The sequence below is a fragment of the Lathyrus oleraceus genome, chromosome 5 (genome assembly GCF_024323335.1).
Source record: "Lathyrus oleraceus cultivar Zhongwan6 chromosome 5, CAAS_Psat_ZW6_1.0, whole genome shotgun sequence".
In the NCBI taxonomy this organism is placed as follows: Eukaryota; Viridiplantae; Streptophyta; class Magnoliopsida; order Fabales; family Fabaceae; genus Lathyrus; species Lathyrus oleraceus.
In genome coordinates, this window is record NC_066583.1 from 564,436,202 (window position 1) to 564,452,861 (window position 16,660).

General features: G+C 31.6%; 2 protein-coding genes across 3 annotated transcripts; both read left to right on the plus strand.

Moving 5' to 3' along the window:
• Positions 1-1,750: 1,750 nt before the first annotated feature.
• On the plus strand, positions 1,751-4,263 carry LOC127086469 (indole-3-acetic acid-amido synthetase GH3.6). 2 transcript variants are annotated; one of them, XM_051027238.1, is made up of 3 exons: positions 1,751-2,199; positions 2,353-3,242; positions 3,434-4,263. In XM_051027238.1, exons 1-3 carry the CDS (start codon positions 1,898-1,900, stop codon positions 4,000-4,002), a joined length of 1,761 nt encoding a protein of 586 aa, XP_050883195.1. In that variant the 5' UTR covers positions 1,751-1,897; the 3' UTR covers positions 4,003-4,263. The 2 variants fall into 2 exon arrangements, with proteins under 2 accessions (XP_050883195.1, XP_050883196.1); XM_051027239.1 differs by having other exon boundaries at positions 2,148-2,255.
• A 2,439-nt stretch (positions 4,264-6,702) lies between these two features.
• LOC127086470 (indole-3-acetic acid-amido synthetase GH3.6) lies at positions 6,703-8,937 on the plus strand. Its single transcript, XM_051027241.1, has 3 exons — positions 6,703-7,075; positions 7,245-8,140; positions 8,261-8,937. The coding sequence occupies exons 1-3, from the start codon at positions 6,774-6,776 to the stop codon at positions 8,842-8,844; spliced, it is 1,782 nt and encodes a 593-aa protein (XP_050883198.1). The 5' UTR covers positions 6,703-6,773; the 3' UTR covers positions 8,845-8,937.
• The last annotated feature ends 7,723 nt before the right edge of the window (positions 8,938-16,660 follow it).

Below are 16,660 nucleotides of genomic sequence, written 5' to 3' on the forward strand. Positions count from 1 at the left end.
ATATTTCACTATTGGATGCTCACAATTAGGCTTATGCAAGTCATAGTTTTATCATTAAACTCAATTGACAGTCTATCACCCGATTTGCGAACTTTTGCTAATCTAGCCATCATTATAACACCTATTTATTTTCTTTTTTCCCTCTATCGTATGAGATTCATTTGTAGGAGTTTCGTCTGTATGAGTTTCGTCACTAGATGAATAGTCCATCTATGCTCAAAACAACAACAATATAAAAACAACATCATAATATTAAACCAATTTTAACAACAACATATACTATCCTCAAACATTCATGCAACAATATAACTAAACATTCTCACCAACAATAACAAGTAAACCTATAGAGTTTAGGCACTAAACATCATCAACAACAACAACAACATAGGGACGAAACATTCATTAACATTCTCCTTGATTAATATGATAAGAATACTCATTTGTTTTCCTGCATTTTTTGTGTATCGGAAACGTTTAGTCAAGAACGACATTATGGTATTTTTTCAATATTCACTAAAGAACGATATTAATGGTACATAAATAATATTGAACGAGTTGAGGATGAAACGATATGATGGTTCTTTTCGTTAATGGAGATGCAAAAACTGTTAGGATTCAAATGATTTCTCAGTACAAAAAATGTGTTTCATATCGTCGCAATGACAATTGAATAGACATGACAAACTAAGTTGTGTTTCTTGAATAAGAATAAAACATTTTACCACGGTTGCTTAAACCAACCGTGGTGATATCACATTTATTTTATTTAATTTTATAAAAAACGACAGTTTTTAATCATTTAAAAATTAAAAAAGGGAAAATATATCACCACAAGTGATTTAATCAACCGTAGTAAAATTTGAATAAATTTTTTAAATAAATAAAAAAGAAAGACGCCACAATAAAAAAAAAAAGGTAAAACATATCACCACGGTTGGAATATTCAACCGTAGTGAAATCCAAATTATATTTAGGCTCTATGTAGTAAGCCATATTTTCGAGCTTATAGCTTAAGAGTTCATATGACAATTTACACTTGTTTGATAACGGTCTTTTCATCATGAACTTATAGTTTATTTACTAGTTTATAACTTATTCTCCCGACGTTATTTAAATAGAGTTTTAGCTTACAACTTATAGTTTATAATCTTTTCTTCCATTTTTATCCTTATCATTTTAATAAAAACCCTCTTTTATGTTTTATAATTTTTGAATTTAAAATAAAATAAAAATATATTAAATATCTTTTATGTCATTTTACATTTATAATTTAGTTAACCGTTAACTTTGTCAAACACTTCAATTAGTTTATCAATAATCAATCATCAACCATCAATTATAAATTATAAATTATTAATCATCAGTCATTAACCATCAACCATAAACTATAATTTATCTTATTAGTCAATCACTATTTTTATTAAACAAAGCTTTAATTTAAAAATAAATTAAAAGGAAAGATATTGAGATTCAAAAATTTACAAGTACTGAAATTCGAACCAATAAATTTTATAAAATTTTACCATAATTGCTATGTCCAATCGTTGTAAAATACTGACTACTTTTAATTAAAAAGATTTAAAAGGATGGAATCTGATTTAAGAGATCTCACCACAGTTCTTTAATTCTTCAAAGAAACTAAGTAAAATAGGTGTCGGAATTTTTTTTTTCTATAGTAGTGTATGTAAATATACTTCTAAAAATATATATACCTCTTACATAGATGTAAGGTTCTAAAAAATCACTCCACCCTCTTTCATTGTCCCTAGTCTTACACATATTCTTGTATAAATGTGTATATATATATTCCTCTTGTTCGTTCCACTTCACAATCCTCTTTCTGAACATTCTCACATAACAATCCTATAACACTTTAACACTTTCTTTTTTATAAACCATGTCTACTTCTCTTGATTATGACCTCTCACAAAAACACCAAAAACTTCTTGACCTTATAGAGGATGTTACTACACACGCATATGAAATCCAAAAGAAAGTGTTAGCTGAAATTCTGTCTCACAATGCAAATGTTGAGTACTTACAAAGACATGGTCTCAATGGCCAAACAGATAGTGAAACCTTCAAGAAACTTGTCCCTATCATAACCTATGAAGATATCAAAAATGATATTAACCGTATTGCCAATGGTGATACTACTTCAATCCTCACTGCCAACCCCGTTTCAGTGTTTCTCTTGAGGTACATTTAACTAATTGATCTTCAATCTCTTTTATCAAGCTGAAAATTTTGATTAGGTATTTTTTCATTTGGAATTTTATTCTTGTTTTAGTTGAAAAACTCAATCCTATTAATATTAATTGGCTTGTTTTGGTTTCTTTTTGGGTATTTCAGCTCAGGAACATCTGGTGGTGAGAGAAAGATGATACCAGCAATTGAAGAAGATTTTGGAAGAAGATATTTAATATTTCGACTATTAATGCCAATAATGAATCAATTTGTTCCTGACCTAGATAAAGGAAAAGGAATGTACCTAATGTTTACAAGAAATGAATCTAAAACACCAGGAGGCATTAAAACTAGTGCAGCCCTCACAAGATTTTACAAAAGTTCTCATTTTTTAAACAGATCTTACAATCCATTCACAAGTCCAAATGAAACTGTTCTCTGTCTTGACTCATACCAAAGTATGTATTCACAACTTCTATGTGGTCTTTGTCAAAACAACGAGGTCCTTCGTGTCGGTGCTGTTTTCGCTACAACTCTCATTCACGCTGTTCGGTTCCTCGAGAAAAATTGGTCACTTCTCTGCGATGATATAAGAACAGGAACAATTAATCCTCTCATCACTGACATTTCAGTGAGAGAGGCTGTTATGAAAATTCTTAAATCTGACAAAAATCTTGCTGATTTTATTCAGAGTGAGTGTAGCAAGGGTTCTTGGCAAGGTATTATTACTAGGTTGTGGCCTAATACTAAGTATGTTGATGTTACTGTGACAGGATCAATGTCACAGTACATTCCTACTTTGGATTACTATTGTAATGGTCTTCCACTTGTTTCTAACATTTATGCTGCTAGTGAAGGTTTCTTCGGTGTTAACCTTAATCCGCTTTGTAAACCTTGTCATGTGTCTTATACCCTTATCCCTACCATGTGCTACTATGAGTTCTTACCTGTTAATAGAAGTAATGATCCTGTGAATGAGAAAGAACAAGAGTTGGTGGATCTTGTTGATGTCAAGCTTGATCAAGAATATGAGCTTGTTGTTACCACTTATGCGGGTGAGTAATTTATTTGCTACCAACTTTTTGTCTATCTTAACTCTTCGATATATTTTTGGAGACTAAAAAGGAATATAGTTTTTAAGAGGAATTCTTTTGTCATCTAAAAATGATAGTAGTACAGTTTGTTGTCTGTTTGCCTGTTATTTTTGTATAATCTTGGTCTGAAACAATGAGTGTGACACTTACAGGACTTTATAGGTACAAAGTGGGAGATGTATTGAAAGTGACTGGATTCAAGAACAATGCACCACAATTCGAATTTGTCTGCAGAAAACATGTTGTTCTAAGCATAGATTCAGACAAGACAGATGAAGTTGAGCTACATAATGCAATAAAAAATGCGGTCACACATTTAGCACCATATGATGCAGATGTAGCAGAGTACACTAGTTATGCAGACACAAGAACAATTCCAGGACACTATGTGTTGTATTGGGAATTAAACCTTAAAGACTCAACAACAATTCCAGATTGTGTTTATGAAGATTGTTGTTTAACTATTGAAGAGTCACTTAACAGTTTTTATCGACTACGTCGTGTTTTAGACAAATCAATTGGGGCACTTGAGATTAAGATTGTGGAGCAGGGGACATTTGATAAACTTATGGATTATGCTATTAATTCAGGATCATCAATTAGTCAATATAAGACTCCAAGGTGTGTGAAATTTGCACCTGTTGTGGAGCTTTTGGAGTCTGGAGTTTTGGCAAAGTATTTTAGTCCTAAATGTCCACAATGGGATCCTAGTCATAAATAATGGATTAATAAAAGAATTGAAAGAGTGGTTATGTAGTTAGAGAACTTTCTTGGTTGTTCATATGGACATCTTAGAGGTTTCTCTAATTATAATAAAGTTATCCATGTTTGTATGTTTCTTTAGATCCATTGTTTGTTCAACTTTGAGTTGGGTCTGGTACTTGCATAATCCATAGAGATCCTATTATTCATGCTTGAATAAATTTAACATTATGACTACTACTACTTGCATCGTGTTTTAATGTACTTATGTTTTGTATAATATTTGTTTTTAATTTAGTGTTTTTAATGACAATATATATGTATATATAAAGAAAATGGATAAAAGGAGATAGAGATAGAAAAGAGTTATAACAGACCTCCAACCTAGGGCATCACATGTGCAAAAAGACCCGAACAGAAGAAAATACAAACACCAAAGGCAAACTACAACATATATAAACAACAAACAAGAGAATAAAAATAAGAGAAAATAAAAGACTCATGGTATGATTTTCAAATTACCATAATAATCTTTGTTGGATGAATCTGGTGTGAAGTGAGCTTTGTTCATTTAAATGAATGAACTGTGTGAATTTCTGTTTCAGTTTCTGTTAGTTGTTATAGTCTGTTACAGCTAGATCAATGAATGATAGTTAGTGAGTTGTTTGTTCTATTACAGTGCAAACTCTGTCATGCATTATTGTTGGTATGTGATGCGAACTGTTATTATGATGAATGCCTGGCTGTTAGATGATGAATTGCAGTTAGATAATAGTGGGCTGCTTCTTTGCTTTGTTTTGGCCTGCTGCTGCCAAATTCTGCAGTTGAATGAATAGTGTTAGCTTTGAATTATGAATGATGCATGAGTTTGTTATTGGACTGTTTGCATGATGAAGGTTGGGATGGATGTGAGTTTTTGCAATGAATTGGTTATGAATGTATGCCTTGTTGCTAAGGGTTAGCTATTTTGAAATGTGTATGGTTATGTTTTCTACTATTATGATGCATGGTTGTTAAGGGATGTACTTGATTGTTATGATGCTTAGGTTATTTTGATGAATTAACAACCATGCATCATAATAGTAGAAAACATAACCATACGCATTTCAAAATAGCTAACCCTTAGCAACAAGGCATACATTCATAACCAATTCATTGCAAAAACTCACATCCATCCCAACCTAATGATGATTTTTATGCTTGTTATGATGCTAGCTTGAAAATGAATAGAAATTATGGTCTGTTTTGCATTTCAATGTAATGTGTATGGTTTATTAGACTGTTGTTTTGAACATGTCATGGTTTGTGAAAATATGTATGATGAATGTTTGATGTTGCATGATACATAGCTTGTAATCGTCAATGATGAATTAATGTGTGAAATGATGCATTGGATACATCTTGAATGCAGGGATGGCTTATGCTTGGAAGTTCGCCATGAGCTCAAGACAGTTGGAGTAAAACCACCATGAATAACCTTGAAGAACATGGTTACTTATAAGTGAAGAAATCTTTGATCATGATGCTAAAAGGGAAGATGGAGAACATGAAGAAGCAGAGTGAACCTTGGCATTAGGTTTAGGGATTTAGTTGAGTTAACTTTGATCAACTGGTTGAAGATGGAAGACCACCCTAGAAATCAGACCACTCAAGCCTTCAGCTACCAAAAGAAAAAGGAAGGGAGCTAGGGGTCACCTTGCTTCAACCCTATTTAGATACTAATTTCTTAGGTCAGACAACAATTACCCAATTCTGCCAGATTATCAGAAAACACGCAAGCTCTAATCCATCTTCCCCATTTATTATTAAATCCAACTTTATAAAGCATATAGTCAAGGAAAGACTTGCTAACAGAATCATATATGCTTTCTCAAAAATCAAATTTAAAGAGGAGGCAAAAAAAAAATTCTACGCTTGATAAAGTCCACAAATTCATTCACAACCACCTCATCCACTAAGTATCTACCTTTAAAAAAAAAACAGACTTATTAGGAGAGATGAGTTAATCCATGACACTAAAAAGCCAAGATCTTAAAAATAATTTTATAGAGAGATCCCACCAAATTTCTCCTTACTATTAATATCTTGTACACATTTGTCCAATTTTTACTTATTTTCTTTATTTACTCATTTAACTGTATTTTCCTTATTACTTGATATATTTGAAAAAGCAAACAATTATAAATTATTCGAAAGATAATCCTAACATAGACAAATAAATCTATCAATTAAGAATCTCAAAAGAATCTAGTTTGAATCCTAGAGTGACTTGACTTTTAGGTTCATTTTCCGAAACTGATTAATTTACTATCAATAAAATTGTCACCACTCAATTTGTTGTTTGTTCATTTGCCTTGTTTATTTTTACCCTTTTTAATTCTACTAAACTGTATAAAAGTTCTTATATTTAAGGTTCTAATTTAAGTATAAGGATATGGCCCAAATTTTTTTTATATATTCAACCATAAGAGCTAGAGAATTTATAAAATTAATGTTTTAGGTGTATAGTTTAAGAAAAAAAATATATTGTTCCTCAAATTATGACAATTTTGTATACCCTACAAAAAAATAGTACCTTAAAAAATTTAACAACTTCATATTTATATTTTTTTAAAAATAAAAAAAATCTTTAATGCACTTAAAAAAATATTCATATCTAATTAATCCACCCTCTTTCATGGTCCCTAGACTTACACATGTGCTTCTATACATATTCCTCTTGTGAGTTCTACTCTCACATTCCTCTTTCTCAACATTCTCACTTAACAATCCTATAACTCCTTATTAACCATGTCTATTTCTCTTGATTATGATCTCTCACAAAAAGCCAAAAAAGTTCTTGAATTCATAGAGAATGTTACTACACATGCAGATGAAATCCAGAAGAAAGTGTTAGCTGAAATTCTGTCTCACAATGCAAATGTTGAGTACTTACAAAGACATGGTCTCAATGGCCAAACAGATAGTGAAACCTTCAAGAAACTTCTTCCTGTCATAACTTATGAAGATATTCACAATGATATTAACCGTATCGCCAATGGTGATACTTCTTCAATCCTCACCGCCAACCCCGTTTCAGAGTTTGTCACTAGGTTCTCTTAACAAATTGATCTTCAATCTCTTTTATGTTAATTGGTTTTTGTCTAGTTGAAAATTTAGAGTATGTATTTTTTCATTTGGAATTTTTTTATTATTTTAGATGAAAAACTCATTCCTCTTAATAGTAATTGACTTGTTTTGGTTTCTGTTTGGGTATTTCAGCACAGGAACATCTGGTGGTGAGAGAAAGTTGATACCAGCAACAGAAGATGATTTAGGAAGAAGATATTCACTATTTAGTCTATTGATGCCAATAATTAATCAATGTGTTCCTGATCAAGATAAAGGAAAAGGAATGTACCTAATGTTTGCAAGAAATGAATATAAAACACCAGGAGGCATTAAAGCTAGTTCAGCCCTCACAATATATTACAAAAGTACTTATTTTATAAACAGATCTTACCATCTATACACAAGTCCATATGAAACTGTTGTTTGTCTTGACTCATACCAAAGTATGTACTCACAACTTCTATGTGGTCTTTGTCAAAACAACGAGGTCCTTCGTGTCGGTGCTGTTTTCGCTACAAGTCTCATTCACGCTATTCGGTTCCTTGAGAAAAATTGGTCACTTCTCTGCGATGATATAAGAACAGGAACAATTAATCCTCTCGTCACTGACATTTCAGTGAGAGAGGCTGTTATGAAGATTCTTAAATCTGACAAAAACCTTGCTGATTTTATTCAAAGTGAGTGTAGCAAAGGTTGTTGGCAAGGAATTATAACTAGGTTGTGGCCTAATACCAAGTATGTTGATGCTATTGTGACAGGAACAATGTCACAGTACATTCCTACTTTGGATTACTATAGTAATGGTCTTCCACTTGTTTGTAAGATATACGCTTCCAGTGAATGTTACTGTGGTGTTAACCTTAATCCTCTTTGTAATCCTTGTCATGTGTCTTATACCCTTATCCCTACCATGTGCTACTATGAATTCTTACCGGTTAATAGAAGTAATAACGATTCTCTACATGAGAAAGAGCAACAAGAGTTGGTGGATCTTGTTGATGTCAAGCTTGATCAAGAATATGAGCTTGTTGTTACCACTTATGCTGGTGAGTAACTTATTTACTATTAATTTTTTTTTTGTCGATCTTAACACGAATAGTCAATATGATTTAAACTTTTAGTAATAAATTATTAAAGTATGGGTTTAATGAGTGTGACATTTACAGGACTTTATAGGTACAATGTGGGAGATGTATTGAAAGTCACTGGATTCAAGAACAAGGCACCGCAATTCAAATTTGTGTGCAGAAAAAACGTTGTTTTAAGCATAGATTTAGACAAAACAGACGAAGTTGAGCTACAAAATGCAATAAAAAATGCGGTCACACATTTAGCACCATATGATGCAGATGTAGCAGAGTATACTAGTTATGCAGACACAAGAACAATTCCAGGACACTATGTGTTGTATTGGGAATTAAACCTTAAAGACTCTACAACAATTCCAGATTGTGTTTATGAAGATTGTTGTTTAACTATTGAAGAGTCACTTAGCAGTTATTATCGACTAAGTCGTGTTTTAGAGAAATCAATTGGGGCACTTGAGATTAAGATTGTCGAGCAGGGGACATTTGATAAACTTATGGATTATGCTATTAGTTGTGGAGCTTCAATAAATCAATACAAAACTCCTAGGTGTGTCAAATCTGCACCTGTTGTGGAGCTTTTGGAGTCAAGAGTTATGACAAAGTATTTTAGTTCTAAATGTCCACAATGGGTTCCTAGTCATAAGGAATGGACTAATAATTAGAATTTAAAGAGTGGTTATGTGGTTAGACAACTTTCTTGGTTGTTCATGTGTGGTTATGTTTGTTCAACTTTGAGTTGGGTCTGGTACTTGCATAATCCACATTGATCCTATTATTCATGCTTGAATAATTTAACAATATTTCTACTACTACTTGCATCGTATTTTAATGTACCTAAATTTTATACCTAAATTTTTTTATAATATTTGTGTTTTTCAATATTATTACAAGTAACACATTTAACGTCGACCAGGAAATACATTTAACTTCGGCTATACAGATGAGGTAACGAATAAAGCCAATCATTTGTCACCTTGGTGTCTCTAAAACCGAGGTTAGGAAAAACCTTTGATATAATTTACTAAAAAGACTAAAAAATTTACACTAAATGAAATCTGCACCTGTAACGATTTTCAATGTCGAACCCAAAATGAGACATCAATTAAGGCCACATTTGACAGCGATTCTCCGCATCATCATAGAATCGTTCCCACAACCGCTATATAAAACCTGAGTGAAACAACTACTTAGAAATTATCGACATACATAACCCTATGAACTATCTAGTCACTACAAATTACAAAACTGCTTATAATCAGTTCAACATACATAACCCTAAATAATAACACATACAAACCAAAATAAAAACTAAAAAAAAGAGGTTAGCTTCAAGTTTTATGCTTATTCATCAAAGAGCAACGATCATAACCCTACTATGGTGTTCAAATTCAACAATTCTACTACAAAACAAGGAAAGACAAAAGTTGCATTCAACGATTCATTACAAAAAAACAAGAATTGGCGCATGATAATTGAGAATTGAAAAGAGGAGGTGGGAGATTTTACCACTGAATCTTCGGTAAATCTCCAAGATGTCGATATGAGATACATTTATGGAGAAGAAACTTATACTCTCGGTATATCAGACTAATATTCACAGATAAGATAATGTCAAAAATCACAAGTAATATATTTACTTTTGGGAAATAAAGATTGACTTTTTAACAGGTACATTATGTTTGAGTGTATTATATTCCTCCATGTCTCTAGACATGTGAAAGCGTTAATCATGAATAAAACCTATTTAATTCTTAAGTTAAAGGGTAATGGGATTTTTTTACCTTGGTATACATCGTGGCACCTCTAATTTTTCTTTTACGATTTTTATCAACATATGTTGTAGCAGATGTTGTATGAGAGGTGCTTGTCAAATCGGCCATGACTATCAAGAGACAAATACGTACAAAATAAGGATGAGTTAAGAATGGACTCGATAAGTGTTGAAGGAGGTAAAGGGTGAGAAAGGTCTAGAAGGGGTTGAATAGACTTTACCCTAAAACTCAGTTTTTAAAATAGTTTTTACAAAATTAGAGTTTTTTCACAAAATTGAGCAGAAGAATTTTAATAATGTACGTGTTTGACTGATATAACGAGTTACTTGATGTTTAGATGATATAATGAAATATGAAAATAAAAATTGTAATTATTCAATGACTTAACTAATACAAATTCTATTAATAAAAGAATCAATCTAGTATCATAGTTTACACACAGATTTAATTGCAATATAGATAATCTAGATGACTTATCAATACTAGACCTAAAATTATACACCAAATTGCTACAAGCATAATAAAGGCAAACAACATGCAATTTCTAAGAAAGCGTTACAAGCCTAAACATGCAAATATATAGAAAATTTAAAGGAAATAGAGAAAGAGAAGAGTGCACCAAGGTTTATACAATTCCATCGTGTTCGTTTTTGTTCATCGCCTAATTAAGTCTCCAAATGCAAGCTATTGAAATTTTGTAGTCTTCCATTATTTTGATAATTTTTACAACATGCATTTTATACAATCAAGAAATCAGATGTTAAAATTAAAAACAACATTAACAACTTTAATCTTAACTTTTCCTTCTTCTGTTGTACACACATCTTTAGAAAAATGATTTTTAACTTCCCTGGTTTAGCGTCAACCATTGACACCAAAAAGAAATCAATAGTGTCGGCTACGCCCACGTTAGAAGTGGTTATTTTATTTATATTCCTAAATTATTTTTGTTGGATAATTTAGACACGATCTAGCTTAGACTAATAATTTTTAGTGTCTTATATTATTTTATTTTATTTAGTAGATAAGTCCTAACCTACCTTTTTGAAATTTATGATTTCGTCTACAAATGTATCGAACTGCGTATCTTACATTATTTCTAAATATTTAAATGAAATGCACTTTAAATATTTACATAATAATATATTTTATATTTCCTCAATTTTTCCCAAATTCTTTTTTCTTCTTCTTTTTTTCTATTCACTCTTTGTTTTACCTCTTTTTTTTCCTCGTACCAAATTCTCTCCTCTTCTTTTGTTTTACAAATTTCCCAACCCAATCCAAAATTTATGGAATCAACGTAAATTTTCAAATCAATAAAGACACTTCTGATTATCTAATCAAACCTAATTCGCAAAATCATTGAACCATTTTAAATCGAAAAATTTAATTTCATACATGAGGTAAATTACGGTAGTCTGGTTTCTGCTACCGATGATTAAAAATTCAATGTTATTAGGACTTGTTATTGTTTTTCTGTGTTTATGTTTCAAAGTTTTGATCAAACTTTTTGTTTCATGTTAATCAACCGGTAAATGACATGTTTTTCTAATTTTTTCTCCTTTTGTTGAAATTAATTGTTTCCAAATGATCTTGATTTTAATGATGTTTGGTATAATAATTTTTTGACTCTTCTAAGAATTATATATTTTTTATGTGATTTCATAATGGTTGGGATAAAAATGATGAAACAAATAGGTGTACAAGTATGACTAGTATAAGGATATTTCATTCATTTTTATTATAGAATAACATCTTGAGGTTGTTTTCTAGTGTTAATTGATATATTTTATTTCGTCTCCTAATGTGTTGTTTGATGAGTTTTATTCATTTAACCAACGCCTACTTATTGTATACGGTAGATATATTTTTGGTGAAAGAAAAAGGTCTATATTAAATTATGAAAAGTTCACTGCGTATCATTTTCCTAACCAATTTTGCCACCTTGTTTGATTGAGGTATTGTAGTTAATATAAAATATAATAAAGTCAGAAAACATTTCAATCTTTGTTTATGGAGGGATACAAAATCCCCATGCCTAATGATTTCGACGGTACAATCTAAATTAACTGTCAATGATCTTTTAAAAGGTATACGAAAAATCCTCACCATCGGGAAGCTTCGATTTTTAAAAGGTACATCATAGAAGAAACTATTTTATTTTATTCAAACTATATTTCAAAAGCAGACTCTATAGGATTTCAAAAGTCTCGTCATTATAGAAGATATGAAGGTAGAGAGGTACTTAAAGTTTAAATGTTAAGTCAATTTTTGAGATATAGTTCTTCAAACACATTTATAATTATTGAATACTAATAATAAAGTTCAACCTTATTTATCCACTAACAAAAGACTTATCAAAGGAAAATTCTCCCGAATGAGTGACAAGTGGTTGTTGAAAGAGCATAACAAGAGTTTCAAAAACTTGTTTAATGAAAGGGTTTCTAATTGTGGAATTGTATGTGAGACAATTAAATGGATGTCATACATGCCTAAATTTAATGTAACAACTTAGACTGTGCATACGACATTCGTAAAAAAAATTTAAAAAAAAATCAAAGGATTATTGTAGTACAATGCAAAATAGTGGTGTTATGGTTGAGGATGAATTCACGTGCTTTTGTAATTTTAAAGAGAAGAATCCTATAATGGCATCTAAATCATACTTTAGGGTCGTTGAGGAGATTTGAGAGATTTATTACTGTACTTGTCAAAAAATACAGGTGTGCATGTTCCCCATGCAAGGGCAGGGAGACTCAGACGCCTTAGTCGATTTATAACACATTTTGGTGGTGGAGGCTTACCCACAGCGGCGAGAAACCCTGTATGGTGGTGCTTTTAGGTGATTAGGTCTCTCCCTTATTACCCTTGAGAGGATATGTATTTATAGATGTCTCTAGGACCTAGGGTTTCCTCAGAAAGAGATGTCTCCCACTTAGTCAATAGTGGACAGTTTAATCTATATTACCATGGGAGTCATGGGTCAGTCAATGACCTTGACTTTCTCTCTGTCCCAAAAACATCTTATCCACATTTCCTATGCAAGAGCGAGCGAAGACTATAAGGTGAGGCGTTACCTCCCTTTGAATGATCTTTTATTGTCGCCTCTTCTAAAGCGAGGGAAGATTACATAATCCCTCAGACACGGGACCTTTGATAGAGGACGAAGTGTCTTTCAACTTCATTTGAATTTTTACTTATCCACCAAACATCCATTCATATTTTTGTAATATATCAGTCAACTAACTAAAAAAGAACTAATTTATAAATAAAATTTAATTATTCTTTATATACAAACCATAAAATCAATTAAAACTCTCGATTAATAAATTGTAAAATAATTATATATATATATATATATATATATAGATATATATATATATTATATATATATATATATATATAGATATATATATATATATATATATATATATATATATATATATATATATATATATATATATATATATATATATATATTTGAATGAGGAATCGATTATTTCAAAAATAAGTTTTTTTAGTTTATTATAAATTATAATTTTTAAATTAAATTAAATAAATAATTATTTAAATAAAAATACTAACTATTATAAAATTTAATTTAATTTAAAATAAATTAAAAAAACATACTTTTAACATAATACAACAGAATATTTTATTAATTTAGAATAATTTAATGTAGGTATTTAATTGGGATCACAAGAATATTCTGTTACATTGTGTCTTGTAATTAAACACCTACATTAAATATTCTTAATTAATTTAAAAGTAATAATTTAATGGCCACATTGTGTCTTCTTTTAAATTTATTTATATATACCTACATAATGTAACATAATATTTTATTAAATAAAATATTTCGTCAATCTCTTTAGATCAATATATCTTAATAATCATTTAATCATCAACAATGACACAACTACGACAATTGTCACTAATGTATAATACTACAAAATTTCAATTACCACCATATCTATGTATTTATTTGACGACATAAGTTGATATGAAATGGCATGGAAAATTCCTTCAATGTGATCTCTATCTATATTATGTATCGTCAACTAGTCTAATTAAAATAAGTTTTTAGTGAGATCAAAGTTGAAGTTTGTTAGGTGCAATTTAAAACAATAATTTTGCCTAGATATATGAGTTTGTAGTATTTTATATTTTAAAAATATTCGTTGTCTGCAGATCGACACAGATTTTTAGGATAGACATACAGAAATATTAAAATACATAATGGATCGCATATGCAACTATTTTTTATTATTAGTTTCATTTAAGTAATAAAAAATGGTTTATCTCATTTTATTACTATTGCCTCAAAAGTTGTTTGTCCACTGGTTCTTTAAAATTTTAGACTTTAGTACTTCTCTTAAATAACCATTTTAATAAGGACCACGCTTCATGAACGTGTAATATAAAATGCCTAAAATTTCTTAAAGGAGGTAGTTTTTAAAAATAACTATAATTTTTAAAATAATTTCAAAATAACCTTTTTTTTTATTTAAAATAATCCAAAATAACCATCTTTAAAAAAATGGGTTAGATGAACTGACACATCCATTTTCTATCAAGAGGAGGCGCCAAGGTTTAAGGGGCTTGCATTGGAAGCCTCATGAGGAGGCGATAATGACTATGTCGCCTGCATTGTGCCTCATGTGGAGGCGTCAATGTCTATGGTTCCTGCGTTGTACCTCATGAGGAGGCGCCAATGCTTATGGCGCCTACATGTCTTGACATGTTAGGCGCCCAGCCTCTTGACGCATGCATTTTCTATCTCTTCTGTATAAATACCTCGTCCTGTATGCAATATTTTTCATACAATTTTTTCCTTACTACCATATTTTCTTTCATTCAACTCCACCCTCCTTCAAGTTTTTGAGTTTTAACCATGTCTGAATACATTCACAAGCGAAATGTCGATTTAATATTTTTCGTCGTTGCGTCTTCGATAAAGATTCGACTCTGGAATATATATTTGTTTGAACGTCTTAATCGGACGTTGAACAGTTGGTTAGATGGAGAAATTGGAGATGATGAAAGGATTAGAAGAATCCAATGACTTGTGTCCACGTTCAACCAAAATGGAGAAGTGTGTGAATGAGTGGATATTAAGACTGACCGAGACGTTCATATGATGATGCATTACATCTTCAAAATTGTTTTGATGGTTGTAATCGCATAGTTCTTGTATTGTAGTTGTTTTAATTGTTTGTGTAATGGTATTTTCCTTACAAACTTATAATATGAAATAAATTTAGTTTTTCATATATTGCAACAGAGGTACATGTGAATTTATCTGGTTGTGCTCGTTCCAGTACTAGGACAATTAGTATGATTGTGACCTGGCTAACGGCATGAACTACATAATCTAACCATTTTATTCTCCGTATCCATTTCGGTTCGAATGTGGGTGCTCTTTGGGCGACCCTTTTTCTTCCTTCGCATAACTTCGTTGTGTCAGACGATGTCCCCTTGATATTCTGGCCAGTAATCCTCTTTTGCTACTATGGAAAAATTAATTTTATAAACATTTGATATACTGGTGACTTTGTAAACGTTAGATAGCAAGTAGGATGGATCCCTTCGAACCTTTGAACATGCCGCAATGACATGGGAGCAGGGCGTACGAAAGGCTTGGAACTTTCCGCAGTCGCACCAACCTCTATCTAGTTCGACTCTGTATTGTCCCATCGACATGTCCTCATTGTGATCCGTGGACTCGACAATACTATACCAACCTTTAGTGCAGTCAAACACCGTGACCACATATGTGTTTGCTTTGGCAGCTTCATGTCTAATGAATTTCGTTGAAGCATCACTGAACAACTGCCCAAATTTATTGCCATGTGGCCCCAACATTGACCGTTGTCGTATTCCCTGGTCCACTTCTCCAATGGAATACTGCCGATCCACCGTACTGCATCTGCGTTTGACAATCTTATTTCTTCGCGGTAGTGTTTGAAAGAAGGTTATGATAATGCGTAACCTGCGTTAACAACCTTCTTCCACAACATCTTGTCTTTGATTTCCCGCATGAAATTCTGAACAATATGTCTAATACAGAAGACATGCATCGAAGGAGGATCTTGCCAGCCATTATCAATGTTATTATATGCACTGATGATTGAAGGGTGTCTGTAGGAGATCAAACATAAGTTAGGCTGAGGTGCAACGTGCAATCGGAGATTTCTTAGGAAAAAACTCCATCCCTTAGCAGTCTCCCCTTCAATAAGGGCAAAGGCGATTGGAAAAATATTGTTGTTGCCATCTTATGCCACTGCCATCAGTAATGTTCCTTTGTATTTCCCGTACAACCATGTACCATCAATTTGTATAATAGGTTTACAAAAAGAAAAACCTATGATGCATGGTTGATACGCCAAGAAGAGACGGTGGAATATTCAATTTCTAATAGCACGCGACCTATCTTGTCTATACGCGGGCAACATTTCCAACTTGACAATAGTCCATAGAGCATACTGTTTTAGAGCCAACAGGTATTTTGGAAGTTGTTTGTAAGACTCCTTCCAATTGCCAAACAATTTTTCAACAGCTTTTGTCCTAGCTATCCATGCCTTCCTATATGATGGAGTGTACTGGTACTTTGCCTTAATATGCGAGATTATTGTACTCACCTTTAACGATGGATTATCGTCAATGACAGACAATATTTCATCACATATTATATGAGAGCTTAGTT